The sequence below is a fragment of the Nannospalax galili genome, unplaced genomic scaffold (assembly GCF_000622305.1).
Source record: "Nannospalax galili isolate Female #2095 unplaced genomic scaffold, S.galili_v1.0 scaffold841, whole genome shotgun sequence".
Classification (NCBI taxonomy): Eukaryota; Metazoa; Chordata; class Mammalia; order Rodentia; family Spalacidae; genus Nannospalax; species Nannospalax galili.
Window position 1 is genome coordinate 85,371 of NW_008345000.1, and position 14,185 is coordinate 99,555.

The window sequence follows — 14,185 nt, forward strand, 5'->3', positions numbered from 1 at the left end:
TGGTGGCACATGCCTTTAATCCCAGAATTTGGGAGGCAGAGGTAGGTGAGTCCCTGTGAGTTCAAGGTTAGCCTGTTCTACATAGTGAGTTCCAGGCTAGCTGGGGCTGCAGGGAGACTCTGTCTCAAAAAAAAAAAAAAATCAAAAAAAAATTTTTTAAGATACAAGTGATAGGAAGCATAAAGGTCATTTAATTGGTTACATTGTTTTCCTTTTCTTTGTTTGGGGTTCCTAAAATAATGATGCGCCATTCAAGCAATGAATGAATGAATTCAAGTCAATCAAAAAATAGTAAATACTTCAGAGACCATAACCATGAGGAAGCAGTTCAAGCTGTCAAGGCGCTCATAAATCTGGAAATAGATGGCATGTTCAGGGTTACATAAAAACACACAAGGATCAGAAGTAAGACAAAATAAGGTTATTGTCTCCAAATAGGTACCAAGAAAAAGATGTAGCCATTTAAAGAAAGATAAGGTCACATTTCCACATTTAAAGGCTCCATGGAGGAGAAGCATTGAAGGACCTTGAAGTCTGGGTAGGACTCCAGCTGTATGTCCAGTACAGAGTAGGACAGTAAAGAGAATGGTCAGTAGTACATTTTAACTGCAGAGTTAACTATTCTTTTTGGCTTTACTCTTTTTTTAAAAAATTGAAGAAAATTATGAACTTTGTTCCTAGAAGTAAAAGAACAAATGAAAAATAAAAGATGTTTGCATACTGTATCTGAGGACTTCCCATTCACAGGCCGCACGAGAGGAAACTAACAAGGGAAGGTGCAGGGACAAGTGTGCAGGTGACGAAGACCGAAGTCTCACTTCTGAAGGGCTTTGTATCTGACTGCACTTGGAGCTGGAAGCCAGTGGAGATGACTCTAGACTGCTCATCCCAGGATACCCTTGAGAATCATCTCCACCTCCAACTTAGATGATTTGAACTTCTAACATGGTCAGATAATGTCTTTAAAAGTAGCTGGGAAATTAAATGTATGGCAGTGAGGATGCCAGGTACACACCCCCAAACACACTCACATACTCGTGCACACACACACACACACACACACACACACACACACACACACATCAGAGTTTACATATAATTCAGGGAACACCAGAGAGATGCAGATTGTTAAGAAATAGTCACAACTCTGGTTTAGGAAGATTAATTTTTTTTGGACTAGAGGTATGTGAGAGAGGCAGGGAAAAACCGGTTAGGAGTTTACTGCAGTTGCTTTTTATATTCTTTAAATCCATTCTATTTATTCAGATTCCTGTCTCTCCTCACCACCCACCATATGGCAGGAAGCCAGGCCTTCAGCAGACATTTGCCAGTACTTGAAGTGAATGTCATAAATTCACTTTGAGGCTTCTCGTGTAATGTCTCTGTTCCCCGACAGGTGGCACCATCATGCTTCCAAGCAAAAAAGCTGCTTTTTGAGGGAATTCACCTTCTGAGGACAGTCTCAAAGTGGGAGAGAAAATAGTGATAGAATAAAAGATTGGTGGACATTCCTTGTGTGGTCTGTCATTTCTAAGTATAGCAGATATCCTGTGTGAATTTCTATTTCTAAACATGTAAATAAGGAAAGGTGTTTATGAAAAGCTGCCTTTTCAAAGCAAGAAATTTTATGTCTTGCAAGAAGTATAGGCTTAAATATAATTGGGGAAGAACTGTAGCTTGATTCTAGGAAAACTTTCAAACGAGCCATTTCATTACAGATCATGTTAGAGGCCAGTTTGCATTACAGGAAAACAACTGATTCTCTAAGAGCAGATTTTAGCTGTTCCAGGCTGAACTTGTAGCTTGTTTCTAGGCAGTTGTATGTGTTTCATTTTGAGATTAAGAGCTAACCTCTAAGAGAGGCAATTTAGACCATCTAGAGAACTGTTATAATTCATTAGAGTTATGTGTGGTGTTGGGTCGGGACCAGACAAAATGTATCATGACACCCTGAAGGGTGTCAATAATTTACTTCCTCTGAATGAAAATGTTCCTTCCTGCAGGGAGGAGGGAGGCTCTGAAGACTGGGAAGCCGACTTACAGGCTCAGGAAGCGTAACAATTCACAAGGATGCTCAACAAGTTACAGAATTCACAAGACCCTCCCCAAGAGGAGAAAAACAATAAGCACTTTACTGGAATAGAGGACACTCTGCTGGTGTGTCCTGCAACAAAGGACACTGCAAGGGGGGCAGGGAGCTCCAGGAATGCAGTTCTTTTATGAGCTGTCACCCAAGCTGGGGTGGGCTTTTGAGTCACCCGATTCTGTAGGGAACCCTTCACCTATGCTCCGGTTAAATAACCCCAATAAACTCATGGGTTCGCCAGGCTAGACTTGGATGGAACTGCTTCTCTGATTTGTCTTCGGTGTCCTCTCTGGAGTGAACGGACATTTTTTCACACAGTCTCAGGAAAATTCAAGCATGTCTTTGCCTCTCCTACATCAGCAATGCTCTGCCAACTTGAAAGCAATGGGAGACTGGAGTTTTAAAAAGCTCACGATGGGTGTCAGCATAATTAAACTCATTAAATAGGTGATGAGTAGTCAGATTTAGATTACTTCAGCGTATACTCTGAGGGCTCCGGAAGGCATGGATGCATGGTCAAGATGGTCTTTTCTTCTTTGGTGTTTTTCAAGTTGAAAAGTCTCCTTACACTTTAGCTCAATGACTTTTTAAGAAAAAAAATCCTGATTCCTTTTAAGGATTAAGTTGAAACAATGACCCTGTCTCTCTAGAGAGAATACCTACTTGCCCTACTTACCCTTGCCAGTTTTACATTTCAATTTCTAAGTGTATGGCTCCCCAAAATTCAACACTGACTCCTGTCCATAAATCCTCAGTAAGAAACTCCAACTAAAACTCATCAAGAGCAGCCCAAACAAGAAACCTGAGACTAATCGGAAATCACAAGGGCGGGAACATGGAAGTAGGGGCAACCTGTGCTGGGTCTCTGTGAGACACTGGGGCAGATGAAAGAAAGCAGGATTACTTTTCGTAGGAAGATTTTTAAAATATTTTTATTTTTATTTTATGTGTATGAGTGTATTGCCTGCATGTGTGTAAGTGCACCCATGTCTCAAAATGCCCGAAGACGTCAGAAGAGTGTGTAGGATCTCCTGGAACTGGAGTTGCAGACAGCTCTTAGTCGCAAAGTGGATGCTGGGAACCGAACCTGGGACCTCCAAAAGAGCAGTCAATGATCTTAACTGCTGAACCAATTCACTAGCCCCTGGAGGAAGATTTTTATCTTTCAGGAAATAACTAGAGGAGCCCCTGAGCTAAGAGACTGGGGGCATATTTAGGACACCATGCATAGGAACAGGAACCGGGGAAATAGCTAAAGGATTCAACCAGAGCTTTCTACAGGGTCTACATGGGATGGCTGCTTTTGGGATTTAGGTCAGATTGGAGAATCTGAGCTGCAGGGAACAGGAAAAGGGCTCACATGGAGTGCCTGCAAAGCATCAGCCTCTTCCTCTCCAGGAGCAGGTCGAGATAGCTCAGTGTGATTTAAGTGCATTATCACCCACCGGATGCCAAGAAGGCTCACTAGCCAAAACCTGAACTGCAGTCTCTTCAAACGGAGGTGAAAAGTGACTAAACCAAGGTCAGCTCCTTTTCAGATATCTTTCAGGCTTTTTCTCTGAAGATTCAAATAAAGGAGCAAGTAGCAAAATGGTTCCTATCTAAGGCTCTTTTAAATCAGACAATCCCAGGTTTAAGTCCTGGCTCCATCAAATTCCAGCCCGTGACCTTGAGAAAGTCTTAATCTGTTTCTGAACTGTTATGTAAAAATAATAGCAAATTCTACTTCATTGAGCTGTTGAGAGATAAAATGGGACCAATACTCAGTAAATGATCACCATCATTGTAATTGATACTGAATGCTGAAAGTGTTACGGAAACCTAAGTCCTCAGGGATGCCTCCCCATTACAGTCTCTAGCGGCTCTCCTTGGAAGCTCAGCACACATTTCCCAATTTACGGCTTCCTCTGGCATCTTGTGAATACAAGCTGGTCCCCAAGACCCATATCTTTTGACACATTTATACTTGATGCTTAAAATGAGAAAGGCCTGTGCTATCTTGGGAAGCCTATCATGCCCTTTTCTGACTCTACCCTCAAGGACAAAGGAAGGGTTCTTTACATAGGAAAATATTATACTAAAAAAGAATTTCTAGGATCTTCCTCGTGTAGTTTTACTTTCCCAAAGGACTCCTTCACCACCACCCCACATCCCCAGAAGTATAAAGACACAAACATTTGCACAAGACACCCTAGAAGTCTCATATATTTTTTCTCTGATAACTTTTTATTCCCATTGTATACATTCTGAATCTCAGGCAGCCGACTGAGTACTGGAATTAAGATTCAAGCCCACACCTGTTTCTCTAGTCCTCTTTGAACCCTCCTATAACAAGCAACAAGCGAGTTTACATGCTACACACACACACACACACACACACACACACACACACACACACACAGCATCCCAGTCTATGCTGCTCTCAATTTTTGTTCTGGGGCAGCCTCGGGATCTCTCCATCACCCAAGGGAACTGCCTAGAGATGATGTCAGTGTTGACTCTTGGGGGAACACCTTACCAGCATCCTCCACTAGAGGCCTGAGGCAGTTATTATGGTTTCCTTTGTGATGTGTCACTCTAGTCCCAGAAACCCTGGGCATCCCCTCCAGAACAGTAACTTCCACCTCATCCCTTCCATGGAACAGGTGTCATGCCTGCCATTCCAGGATGCTCTGGGGGTTCGGTGGAGCCACATGCTTCACTGAAAAGAAATCCCTTGCACATGTGGAATGCTAGCTACTAAAAACCCTGGTTGGCTATCTCCACACAGACGTCCACATTTCCCAGTCCAGCTTGAGATCAAGGTCCAGAGCAGAAGGGAAAGCAGGCAGAGTTGGCAATGCTTGTCCCATCCTGACAAGGTCAGTCAACTCCTTAGGACCGGAGGCAAGACAGAAAAGGGAAGACACGGTCCCTGCATTTCCTACTAAGCCCTGATCCATGCAGCAGACCCAGATGCCCCACCTGTTAAGTCCCCTTAGTACCAGTCAGCAAGGAGGGGAGCTGATGCCTTTTTATTAAGGTTAACACCAAGGAAAGCATTGTGAAAGGATATACAAAAGAGGGAAAGGGCACACAGTCATCACTTCGGAAGGTAAGAGGGGAGCACATTGGTTAAGGACCTCAGGACAGGCACATGCTCCATGCCCCGGCTGGGGGAGGGGGTGCAGAAGGGGAAGAGGAAAGTGCCATGATAGCTTGGGGCTCACAGAAGGGTCTGAAGCCCCCTGAACCTAACACCAGAGCCACAAGCCCTGCCCCTGAGGGCTCACACACTACTACACAAGTGGACACACATAACACAGGACATTATGAAGGCAACACCAAGAGGCAGCGGGCAGGAACATATTGACAGAAAAGGGAACTGAAGTTAAGCAGGTGTAGCCAGAAAAGACAGTTTGGGGCTGCAGCCCCCAAGAGTCCCTCAAACATCCCCTAAATCTGGGCTGTTGCTGAGCAGTCCAGTCTCTGCCTGTGAACTGGGCATGTTGTTCTCTAGGCCCCGGGTGAGTGGAAAAGCAATCCCAGATGAAGTCAGTGACAAGGCAGGATCTGCTCTGCATGCAAAATCCTAGGGCTTGAGCTATTATGTCTTCATGCACATTCATAGCCAGCTCCTCCCAGCCCACGGGCCCTTGGAACCCCATTCACCCAGATTCCTAGGGCTGCATTTCCCTCCTCAAGCTTCCTTTACCAATCAGCAGGGGTAGAGATCTGTGAGGGGGGAGAGCTTCTGCAGAGCACTGAATATCTCGGATTTCAGAAAAAAGGGTAAATTTCCTGTTGCCAGAACAGAATACCCCAATTCCTTAATTTCTAGGTAAATCGTCGAGAGATTATTTTCCATGGTCCTAGATAAGTCCTTTTTCAGAATAGAAAAAGAGGAATTTTATTTACATAATTCAAGGGTCCTCCTGTTTCCTGGGAAGGGGAAAAGGGCAGGGTAGGGGATGGATTCAGGAGTCCAGAGATGGGCACTTCCTCTCCCGGAGCCTCACCTTTCTGCAGTTTGCTATGATGCTTCGTTGGGCTAAAAGAATTCGTGGTGCTCCCAAAGTCCTTCACCCTGCAAATCCTTTTTTGAGGGAGACATCTCCCTGACCCATTAAGAGGCAGTTTGAGCGAAGCATGCTGCACCGCCCCGTTCAGTCCACTCGCATCAAGCACTTGGAAACCCAAAGCCGCCCGGGGAAGTGAGTGCCCCAGCGGAGTCCCCTCACAGGGAGGCCTCGCCATCTAGCTGCAGCAGAGTAATGTCAGGCAGGTCGAGGGGCTCCACAAGTGGCCCGTCCTCCCCAAGGAGACCAGCGCAGGGGCTCTCCGAGCGCTCACAGTGACTGGTGGGTGTGGCAGGACTGGGCATCGCTTTCTCCTCTCCCTCGTCCTCCTCGTCCTCCGGATCGCGACCCAGCAAGCCGCCGTCCCCCACCCCGGCCGAAGGGGTCTCGGGCTCTTGGGGAACGCCCGGGAAGTTCCCCTTGCCACTGACCACGCCCAAGCCGCCCTGGCGGGGCGCCGTGGTCATAATCCGACACATGGAGACGATGGCTCGCTGGTTGGCGCACACGTCGTCCGAGAGCACCTGGATGTGCGAGGCCTGCTCGTCCAGCGCCCCTCGCATGGCCCGCACGTCCTCAAACAGGGCCTGCAGCTGGGCCTTCAGGTGCTCCATGAGTTCCTTCATGCCGCCGTTGTACTCCCCGGAGATCACGTCCCCCACGGCCGGCACTGTGGACACCTCCAGGGGCGCCGGCAGGTCGCCGCCGTCCTTGGTCACGATCTCCAGCAGACCGTCCTCCATGGAGCGGCAGGAGCGGGCGGTGGAGGCTCCGGGTCGCGTCCGGCCGGGCCTCCAGGGTGCGGGGAGGGCGCGGAGGGGGCGAGGTCCCCAGAGGTGGGGAGCGGAGCCCGGGGACTCCGAGGGTCCCCAGAGGGGCGAGTCCCAGGCCGAGGGACCGGCAGGATGCGGGGAGGCCGAGGGGAGTCGACCGGGCGAGGACCCGTCTGGGGTCGGGGCTCGCCCGCGCGCACAAGCGCCCCGCCCCGCCTGAGCTCTCGGCCGGTGCGGGCGTCTGCGCTGCCCCCGCGGCAAACCTCGCGCACGGTGGCCGCCGGCTCTCCGGGTCACTGCGACGCTCGTCGAGGGCCCGGGGTTGGGGCGGGGACCCGCTGCGCGCTGGGCTCACGACTCCCCGCGGCCCATCCGGCGGCGGCGCCCGCGAGTGCGGCGGGAGCGGCAGGGGGGGGGGTCCCCCCTCCCCGCGGCGCCGCGGATGCTCCCCGGTTTCCAAGGCGACGCAGGGCACGTAAATGACGTGTGTCTCCATGGCAACTAGGAAGTGGAGAAGAAAGGGAGGACGGCTCGGAAACTGCAGTGGAGCTCCGCTGTACCGGGCTGGCAGGCGGGGCGGGGACGCTGCGGTGGCCCGGGAGAGGCTGCAAGAGCGGGCGGCTGCAACGTTTAGGAGGACGGCGTGAGGAGCAGTTGCTGCACAGATTCCCCAAGCCCGGGAGACCCCGTCCCCCCTGGGAAGGATTTGCATCCTTTCTTGGAGGATGGCGCGATAACCACGTCCTGTTTCCTCATCCTCCAGCAGCCTGCAGGACGGGGTAGATTGCTAATAATCCCAGGCGAGCTGGCGCTCTGAATCTGGCCGCGCCAGCCCGGGCGGTGCAGAGGGAGGAGGTGGAGGGCACTGCGAAGTAATTCCTCCCCCTTCTGCTGCATAGATCAGCCTTCCTGTGACAGAAAGCTCAGAAGCCGGGACAAGATGAGAGTCTTTCCTTTATGGGACCCAGCTGCTTCTACTCAGGTTGCTGTGAGTTTAGGAGGATGGTGAGGCTAAGCACTTAAATTCTGAGAATGGAAACTCCATAAAAACAAGAGATTTTTTTTCCCTCCCCGGTTCTCTCCATCACGGAATCCCCAGCTCTTAAAATAGAGCCTGAGACGCAGTAAGCAGATGCTTAATGTATTTATAGAATGGATACTTAAACAAGAACCACTAAATTCCATTACCTAATCCAGAACTCTCCAGCCCACACGCAGTATACATGGAAAGACCCGAATTCAATCTCATTTCTGCCCTTATTGATTCAGAGACCTACGCTGAATCGTTTTCTTGATTCGTTAGGGTACTGGACTGGATATTTCTAAATCTGAATAACACTCTGCACCACCTCACAGCTGAAAGATTAAATTATTGACAGTTGTGTAGGGATTCATGGGAAGACCGTGAGGACCAACCCCCTAAGTACCCATGTTTAGATGTTCAGTGAATGTCCCCACCTTTTATGAAAACTCTTTGAAGGGTGGAGCAGGAGAGAAAAAGGGAGGAAAACTGGCTATAATGTATCTAGAGTTGACACAGATGGGACAGGCAGTCACCTTGTGGGCCTGTGGGTCTTAGCATACTAATTAATACTACCCTAGTGAGAGAAGCCAAAAATGAAGTTCACACTATATATATATATATATATATGAAGAAGAAATAAATTAACTGTATGACTTAAACTAAGTGTGCGTGTTTTTGGACACTGATAGTTCTGTAAGAGCAAATGTGTTCTCTTGGGCTTCCCTGGTTGTATGATAAAAAGTGTCTAGCCGAGGGCCTGGTGTGGTGACAATGGCCTTTAGTCCCAGCACTTGGAAGGCAGAGGCAGGCAGATTTCTGTGAGATCAAGACCACCTTATCTATGTATTGAGTTCCACGTCAGCTGGGGTCACAGGGTGACCCTGTCTCAAAAAATAAAAAAAATGTGTCAAGCCAGAGAAATTTTGTGTCACCAAAGAACCTTGAGCCATGCCTATCTCAGTGCTAGTAAAATAAAAGAAAGTTAATATTTTGAAGTGTGCAATGTCAAAATGTTTAAATAAATAACCTAAGGCATTATTGATATAAAAATGCATTAAGCAGACATTGAAATTTTAATTTCCTGGGCTGGAGACATGGCGCAGTGGTAAGAGCACTGGCTGCTCTTGCAAAGGACCTGGGTTCAGTTCTCAGCACTCACATGGCCTAGCAACCATTTGTAGGTCCAGTTGCAGAAGATCCAGCATCCTCTTCAGGCATCTGCAGGCATTGCATGACATGAGTGCACTTAGATACATGCAGGCAAAAACACTTGTACACATAAAATAATTTTTTAAAAAGAAAAAAATTGATTTCTCGACAAATATGTAAACAGATTAACACACAATGTTGTGCTTTCTGAGACTAACGATTCAGTCTGACTGCTTGCTCATTTCTTCCTTTACAAACTCGTTGGACCCCCCATACCACTCCTGCCTCTGCCACGTGCCCCGTGTATGATTACTAAACTTCACATTATCCCTAAATTCCAGGCTCAGAAGAGAGCAGAAAGTTCTCCTTGGAGTCCCTAAGCACAGCCACTGTGGTCAGGTATTTATGAACATCTCTGTTGAAAAAAACAAAAACAGAAACTGATGGGCATGATAGCACACACCTTTAATCCCAGCACTCAAGAGGCAGAGGCAGGTGGATCTCCATGAGATTGAGGCCAGCTGCTCTACAGCATGTCTCAAGACAGCTGGGACTACGAGAAGACCCTTTCTCAAAAAAATAAATAAATAAAAGCCTATAGCAAGAAGCCAAGTCTGACAACCTGAATATGATCCCTGAAACCCACATGGTAAAAGAATCAACTCCTACATGTAATTTGAACTCCATACTCTTATTATAATGTGTATGTGCACACCCCATGCACACAATGAATAAATTAACATTTTTAACTATAGGAATACTAGAAACAGAGGCTGAGCTCACACAGAATAAAGTTCTGATCATACTATGGTGAATTTGTTCTCAGAGCTTACAGGGTCGGCACTGCTGTTCACCCCTCCCAAGGGAGCCCTGCTATAACCTGGCATGGTTTTCAGGATTTCTGCCTAGGTCCACTACTTCCACGTCTTGACTGGCATGTCACATGAAGGTTTTATCTTGACAGTTCTCTGACCCTTCAGTTGAGTTCCTGTCCTTTACCTACAAGAGTGACCCTGTCCGCTGGTAAAGTTTACCATCTTGGCTATCCCATAAGCTTACATCAAACATGACCCCACACAGTGGGAGCTAGGTTATGCCATCACACAAGGCCTTTAGCCACTATTGTTGAGGGTACTGTGTATGTCAAGGCTTTCAGCATCAGAATGCATCATGCTGCCCAGTGGTGCTGGCCATGCAGTCCACAGAGAGCACAGGAGGTCTGAGCCAAGAGGGAGGGGAATTACTGGAGAAGCACCAAAGATCATGGGAAACAGGTGCAGAGATCCAGGAGTGTGGCTGATCCAGTCCGGTTCCAGGTCAGACATTTGAGAGGGTAGGTGGGAACTTGGGGAGCAAACCAGTAGAAGGATTTGAACATATGGAGAGGAGACATCAGTATGCTGGTTTTAAAATCAGACCATTTCATTAATTCTTTGAGAAAATTAGATAAGGCAAAATAGATGGTTCTAGCCTCAGGGAAAGGAGGAGGCATGTGTGGAGAACAAAGTGCAGCTTTCATTAGCTGGCTGAGTTTCAGGGCTGGACCACTGGGATGCCAGAACTTGTGAGGGTCTATTACAAAGCAAAAGGAAGCTGAATGGATACCCCTGCCATCCTACTAAGGTGTTCAGAGGAACTGCTCATAGAGGAGGAAGAAAATCCTAAGCAGTCTCCCGCTTTCCAGCTTATCTCGGATCATCACCTTGGCTGTTAACATTCCTTTATCTCATTAGCTCATAGGGAGAAGAGACCTCATGCTATAGAAAAACAACTCTCCACTAGGTATGCCCAGTCCTAAATACCACATTCTCACTAGACCCTCCTGTTTCCCTCTCTCTGATGTTTAGTTGTCTACAATCTCTATCTTATATAGGTGGTCTACTTTTGCACAATAAATCAAAGATGCTCACTTGACTCAGGGCTAGAAGAGTATGCTGAAGTAAGGTACAGCCAACTGCTACACCTTAGTCTAAAATTCCAGAATATACCTCCAAATGTAACTTACAGAGCTGTCTGTGGGCAACCTCAGTAGGAACATACCCAGTAGCAAAAATAATTTTAAATCAACATAAATTTTTATTATAGTCTTCAGGAAAACCTAAGGGAGTTACATTCCTAATACAAAGCGAAACACCTTAAATTTCTTTCCTCTACTCATCTTGCATACTATAGGATAGCTGTTACCACTAGTCATCTTTTCTTCTTCCTCAAATACACCCAAGCTTTCCCACAAGCCAGGTCTTTGTTATCTGCACCCTTCATTTCTTAGATATATTCCTTTGCTCTCCCACAGGAGTCCATGATTTCAGCTCCTTTGACTCAGTCTCTCATTCCCCTGTTCTAATTACTAGAAGCCGCAGCTGACGATGGTGGGTCCTCCCAGAGGGAGAAAGTGAGTTTATGACATGTAGCCAAAATTATTTCAGCATGAGCAGATGATATGCCTGGTTTTGCAGCTGACCTGCTTTGCTTACCTCCCATGTGTGTAGACTGATGGGGTAGAGGGAGCTCTCCTTGGCCTTCAGAATCTTTAGTGCTATAAACATGAGTTGATGATCCACCACATTTCACCTGAAGACCACTCTGGACTTTCAGGTGCTTGCTCTGAGACTTCTAAGTACTTTTAGGTATCTTTAGTACTGCCGTTACCCTCTTCTTTAGGTTCCATATTAACTCTACTCGGAGTAGGAATTTGGGGAGTTTTAGACTTCTTATACAATCAGAATCTCCACTGACAATAGCCCGTCATTCTATTTAAACATGGAGTTGCCTATGTTCTCAGGTTCTTCTACCAAAATTTGAAGGCTTGTTCCCCTTTGGTCATGTTATATCCTCTGTCTCTATGCCATGGCTTGTTCCAGACCATGTTGCTGAGTAGCTGCCTATGGACGCAGAAACACTCAGCGCTCTAGAGGTAGCAATGCACCCTGCCACAGGACCCTGTGCATCTGTGATATTCTTTACTTTTTGTACCCAGAAAATTGTCATTCCTTGAAACAGTTCAGAGACTAGTACTCCCAAGTCAAAATCTCTAGGAAGCACAGATGGTGCTAAACACACACCAGTTCCAGTTTTGCTTGACAAATTGTATCTCATACAGTTTCAATCTAATTCAGAAGGAATTATACCTGTACTTAGAGTAAAGTAGATACTGTGGTATGTGTACCAGAAACTTCTCTTGCTTAAAAGAAACTTTTGGGGGGCTGGTATGACAGAACAGCAGTTAAGAGTACTGGCCGCTCTTGCAAAGGACCTGGGTTCAAATCCCAGCACCCACACGGCAGCTAACAACCATTCATAACCCCAGTCCAGGGGATCTGACACCCTCTTCTGACCTCCGCAGCATTGCATGACACGGGTGCACTTAGATAACATGCAGGCAATACACTCATACACATAAAAAATAAAAATAAGAAATAAAATATTTTAAAAAGGCTAATTTAGGCAAATTTCCAGGCCCCTTCCCACTTGTCATACACTGAAGATGTCTGTAGTAGTGAATCCTTAGTAATTCATACAAAACTGTGTAGGTCTAATTCTTACAAATAATTCGTGTTCTGCCCATCTCCTTCAGAGACCCTAAAAGTTGTGTCAAAAGCAGCCACTATAGAAAAGAACTCCATTTCCCACAGACACATACGAGTATCTTGATGGCCTGAAAATGGCCTTGAAATGCACATCTTCACAGTACTGCAGATGTGCTGGGTCGTAGGCAGAAGTGAAAAAGGCCCTTTCCTTGACTTCTCACCCAGATATCTGAGCCCAAGTTTCAACATGTGTTTTGTGAATAAAGATCCACCTGTGGTCAGCCACATGTTCATGGTTTAGAGGCACCATACCTACTTTCTTGTGTGTTTTAAGGCACAAAAATTCCTTTCACACTGGAAGTCCCTAATCATTTTTTTCCTTCTTCACCACCTCAGCTATCACGTTCTGTTCAATATTTTTCTTCTTTCTTGTCTACTGCCTTTTGCTCATAGGGCAGGACTTATGTCCAAGCCTGGAATCATATCTGGCACCTGATGATACTCAAATAATGTTTATAGAGTAGACAGCTAAATGAAGTCTGAATATATATCCAGGAAGGAAACATCTTCCTTATGGACATGTAGTTTTTTTTTAATTATTTATTTAATAACCACATACTTAGAAGAAGCCTTTCATTACAACAGCATTGACATATTCAATAACAATTTCCTGAGCTAAGATGCGTCTCTTTCAAAATTGGCTGTAAATTTTTAGGTTTACAGTTGAATTATTACAGTTATACAGTATTGTACTCAGTATAAACCCTATAAGACATAAAATTAAGTGAGGTTTTAACCTTTAAAAAAGATCTCCATTTCATTATTAAAATACGGTTTCCTACAGAAAAATTCATTTTAATGCAATTGATATTGAGATGTTTGCACATGTTTCCAATCTCTATATATCTGATTATTACTAGTCACAGTTGGTTGCTTTCCGAGCTCCTTGGCATCTGACCATGGATATAAAGTCCTCAGGTAGATTTCAATGGTAATGTTTTTCACATCTACTAATAAACATAATTTTTTATGCTTTCTCTTCTTCCTCAAATATAACTCATTTTTTTTTACGGATTGATTTTTTGAATGTGTATTTCATACAGAACATCCCAAACAATTGTTTTTTGTTCATCTATATACCCATATCCCAAGTGATACCCTCCCATCTCCCTTAACTAGAGTCCATATACTCTGTCATCCCTGCTACTGTCTACTGTGTTGTCAGTGCCCCAGCCGTTCCCCAGTGCTTGTCCATCTACTGAGTCTAGTCATCCTTTCTAGAGTTCCTTGTTTTAGGAAGATCAGCTCTTCCTCATCTAGCAGCAAGCAATTGCCAATATTCCTTTAGATGATTGGGATCTGCTGTTCATTTTCCAAGTTCTATGCTGGGTTATTGTCTAGAAGTCTCTTAGGTCACTCTGGCCAACAACTCAAAGGAAGGTATCTCCTGTCTGGCATTGTTTCTTGTTATGTAGCCTTTAGTTGCACACATGGACTCAAGGAAATGTACTGATCACTTTAATCTTTGGTTATACTTTACGTTTGGTGTTTGAAACTGTACAGTTGCC

The 14,185-nt window shown here is 45.9% G+C and overlaps 1 protein-coding gene across 1 annotated transcript; it reads right to left on the minus strand.

Annotated features, from left to right (window-relative positions):
* Nucleotides 1-5,081: 5,081 nt before the first annotated feature.
* Nucleotides 5,082-7,033, minus strand: Ccdc184 (coiled-coil domain containing 184). Its single transcript, XM_008841282.2, has one exon. The coding sequence runs from the start codon at nt 6,885-6,887 to the stop codon at nt 6,303-6,305; it is 585 nt and encodes a 194-aa protein (XP_008839504.1). The 5' UTR covers nt 6,888-7,033; the 3' UTR covers nt 5,082-6,302.
* Between the last annotated feature and the right edge of the window lie 7,152 nt (nt 7,034-14,185).

Coding starts and splice junctions, on each gene's coding strand:
- Ccdc184 (XM_008841282.2), bottom strand. CDS start 6,887: ATGGAGGACGGTCTGCTGGAGATCGTGACCAAGGACGGCGGCGACCTG.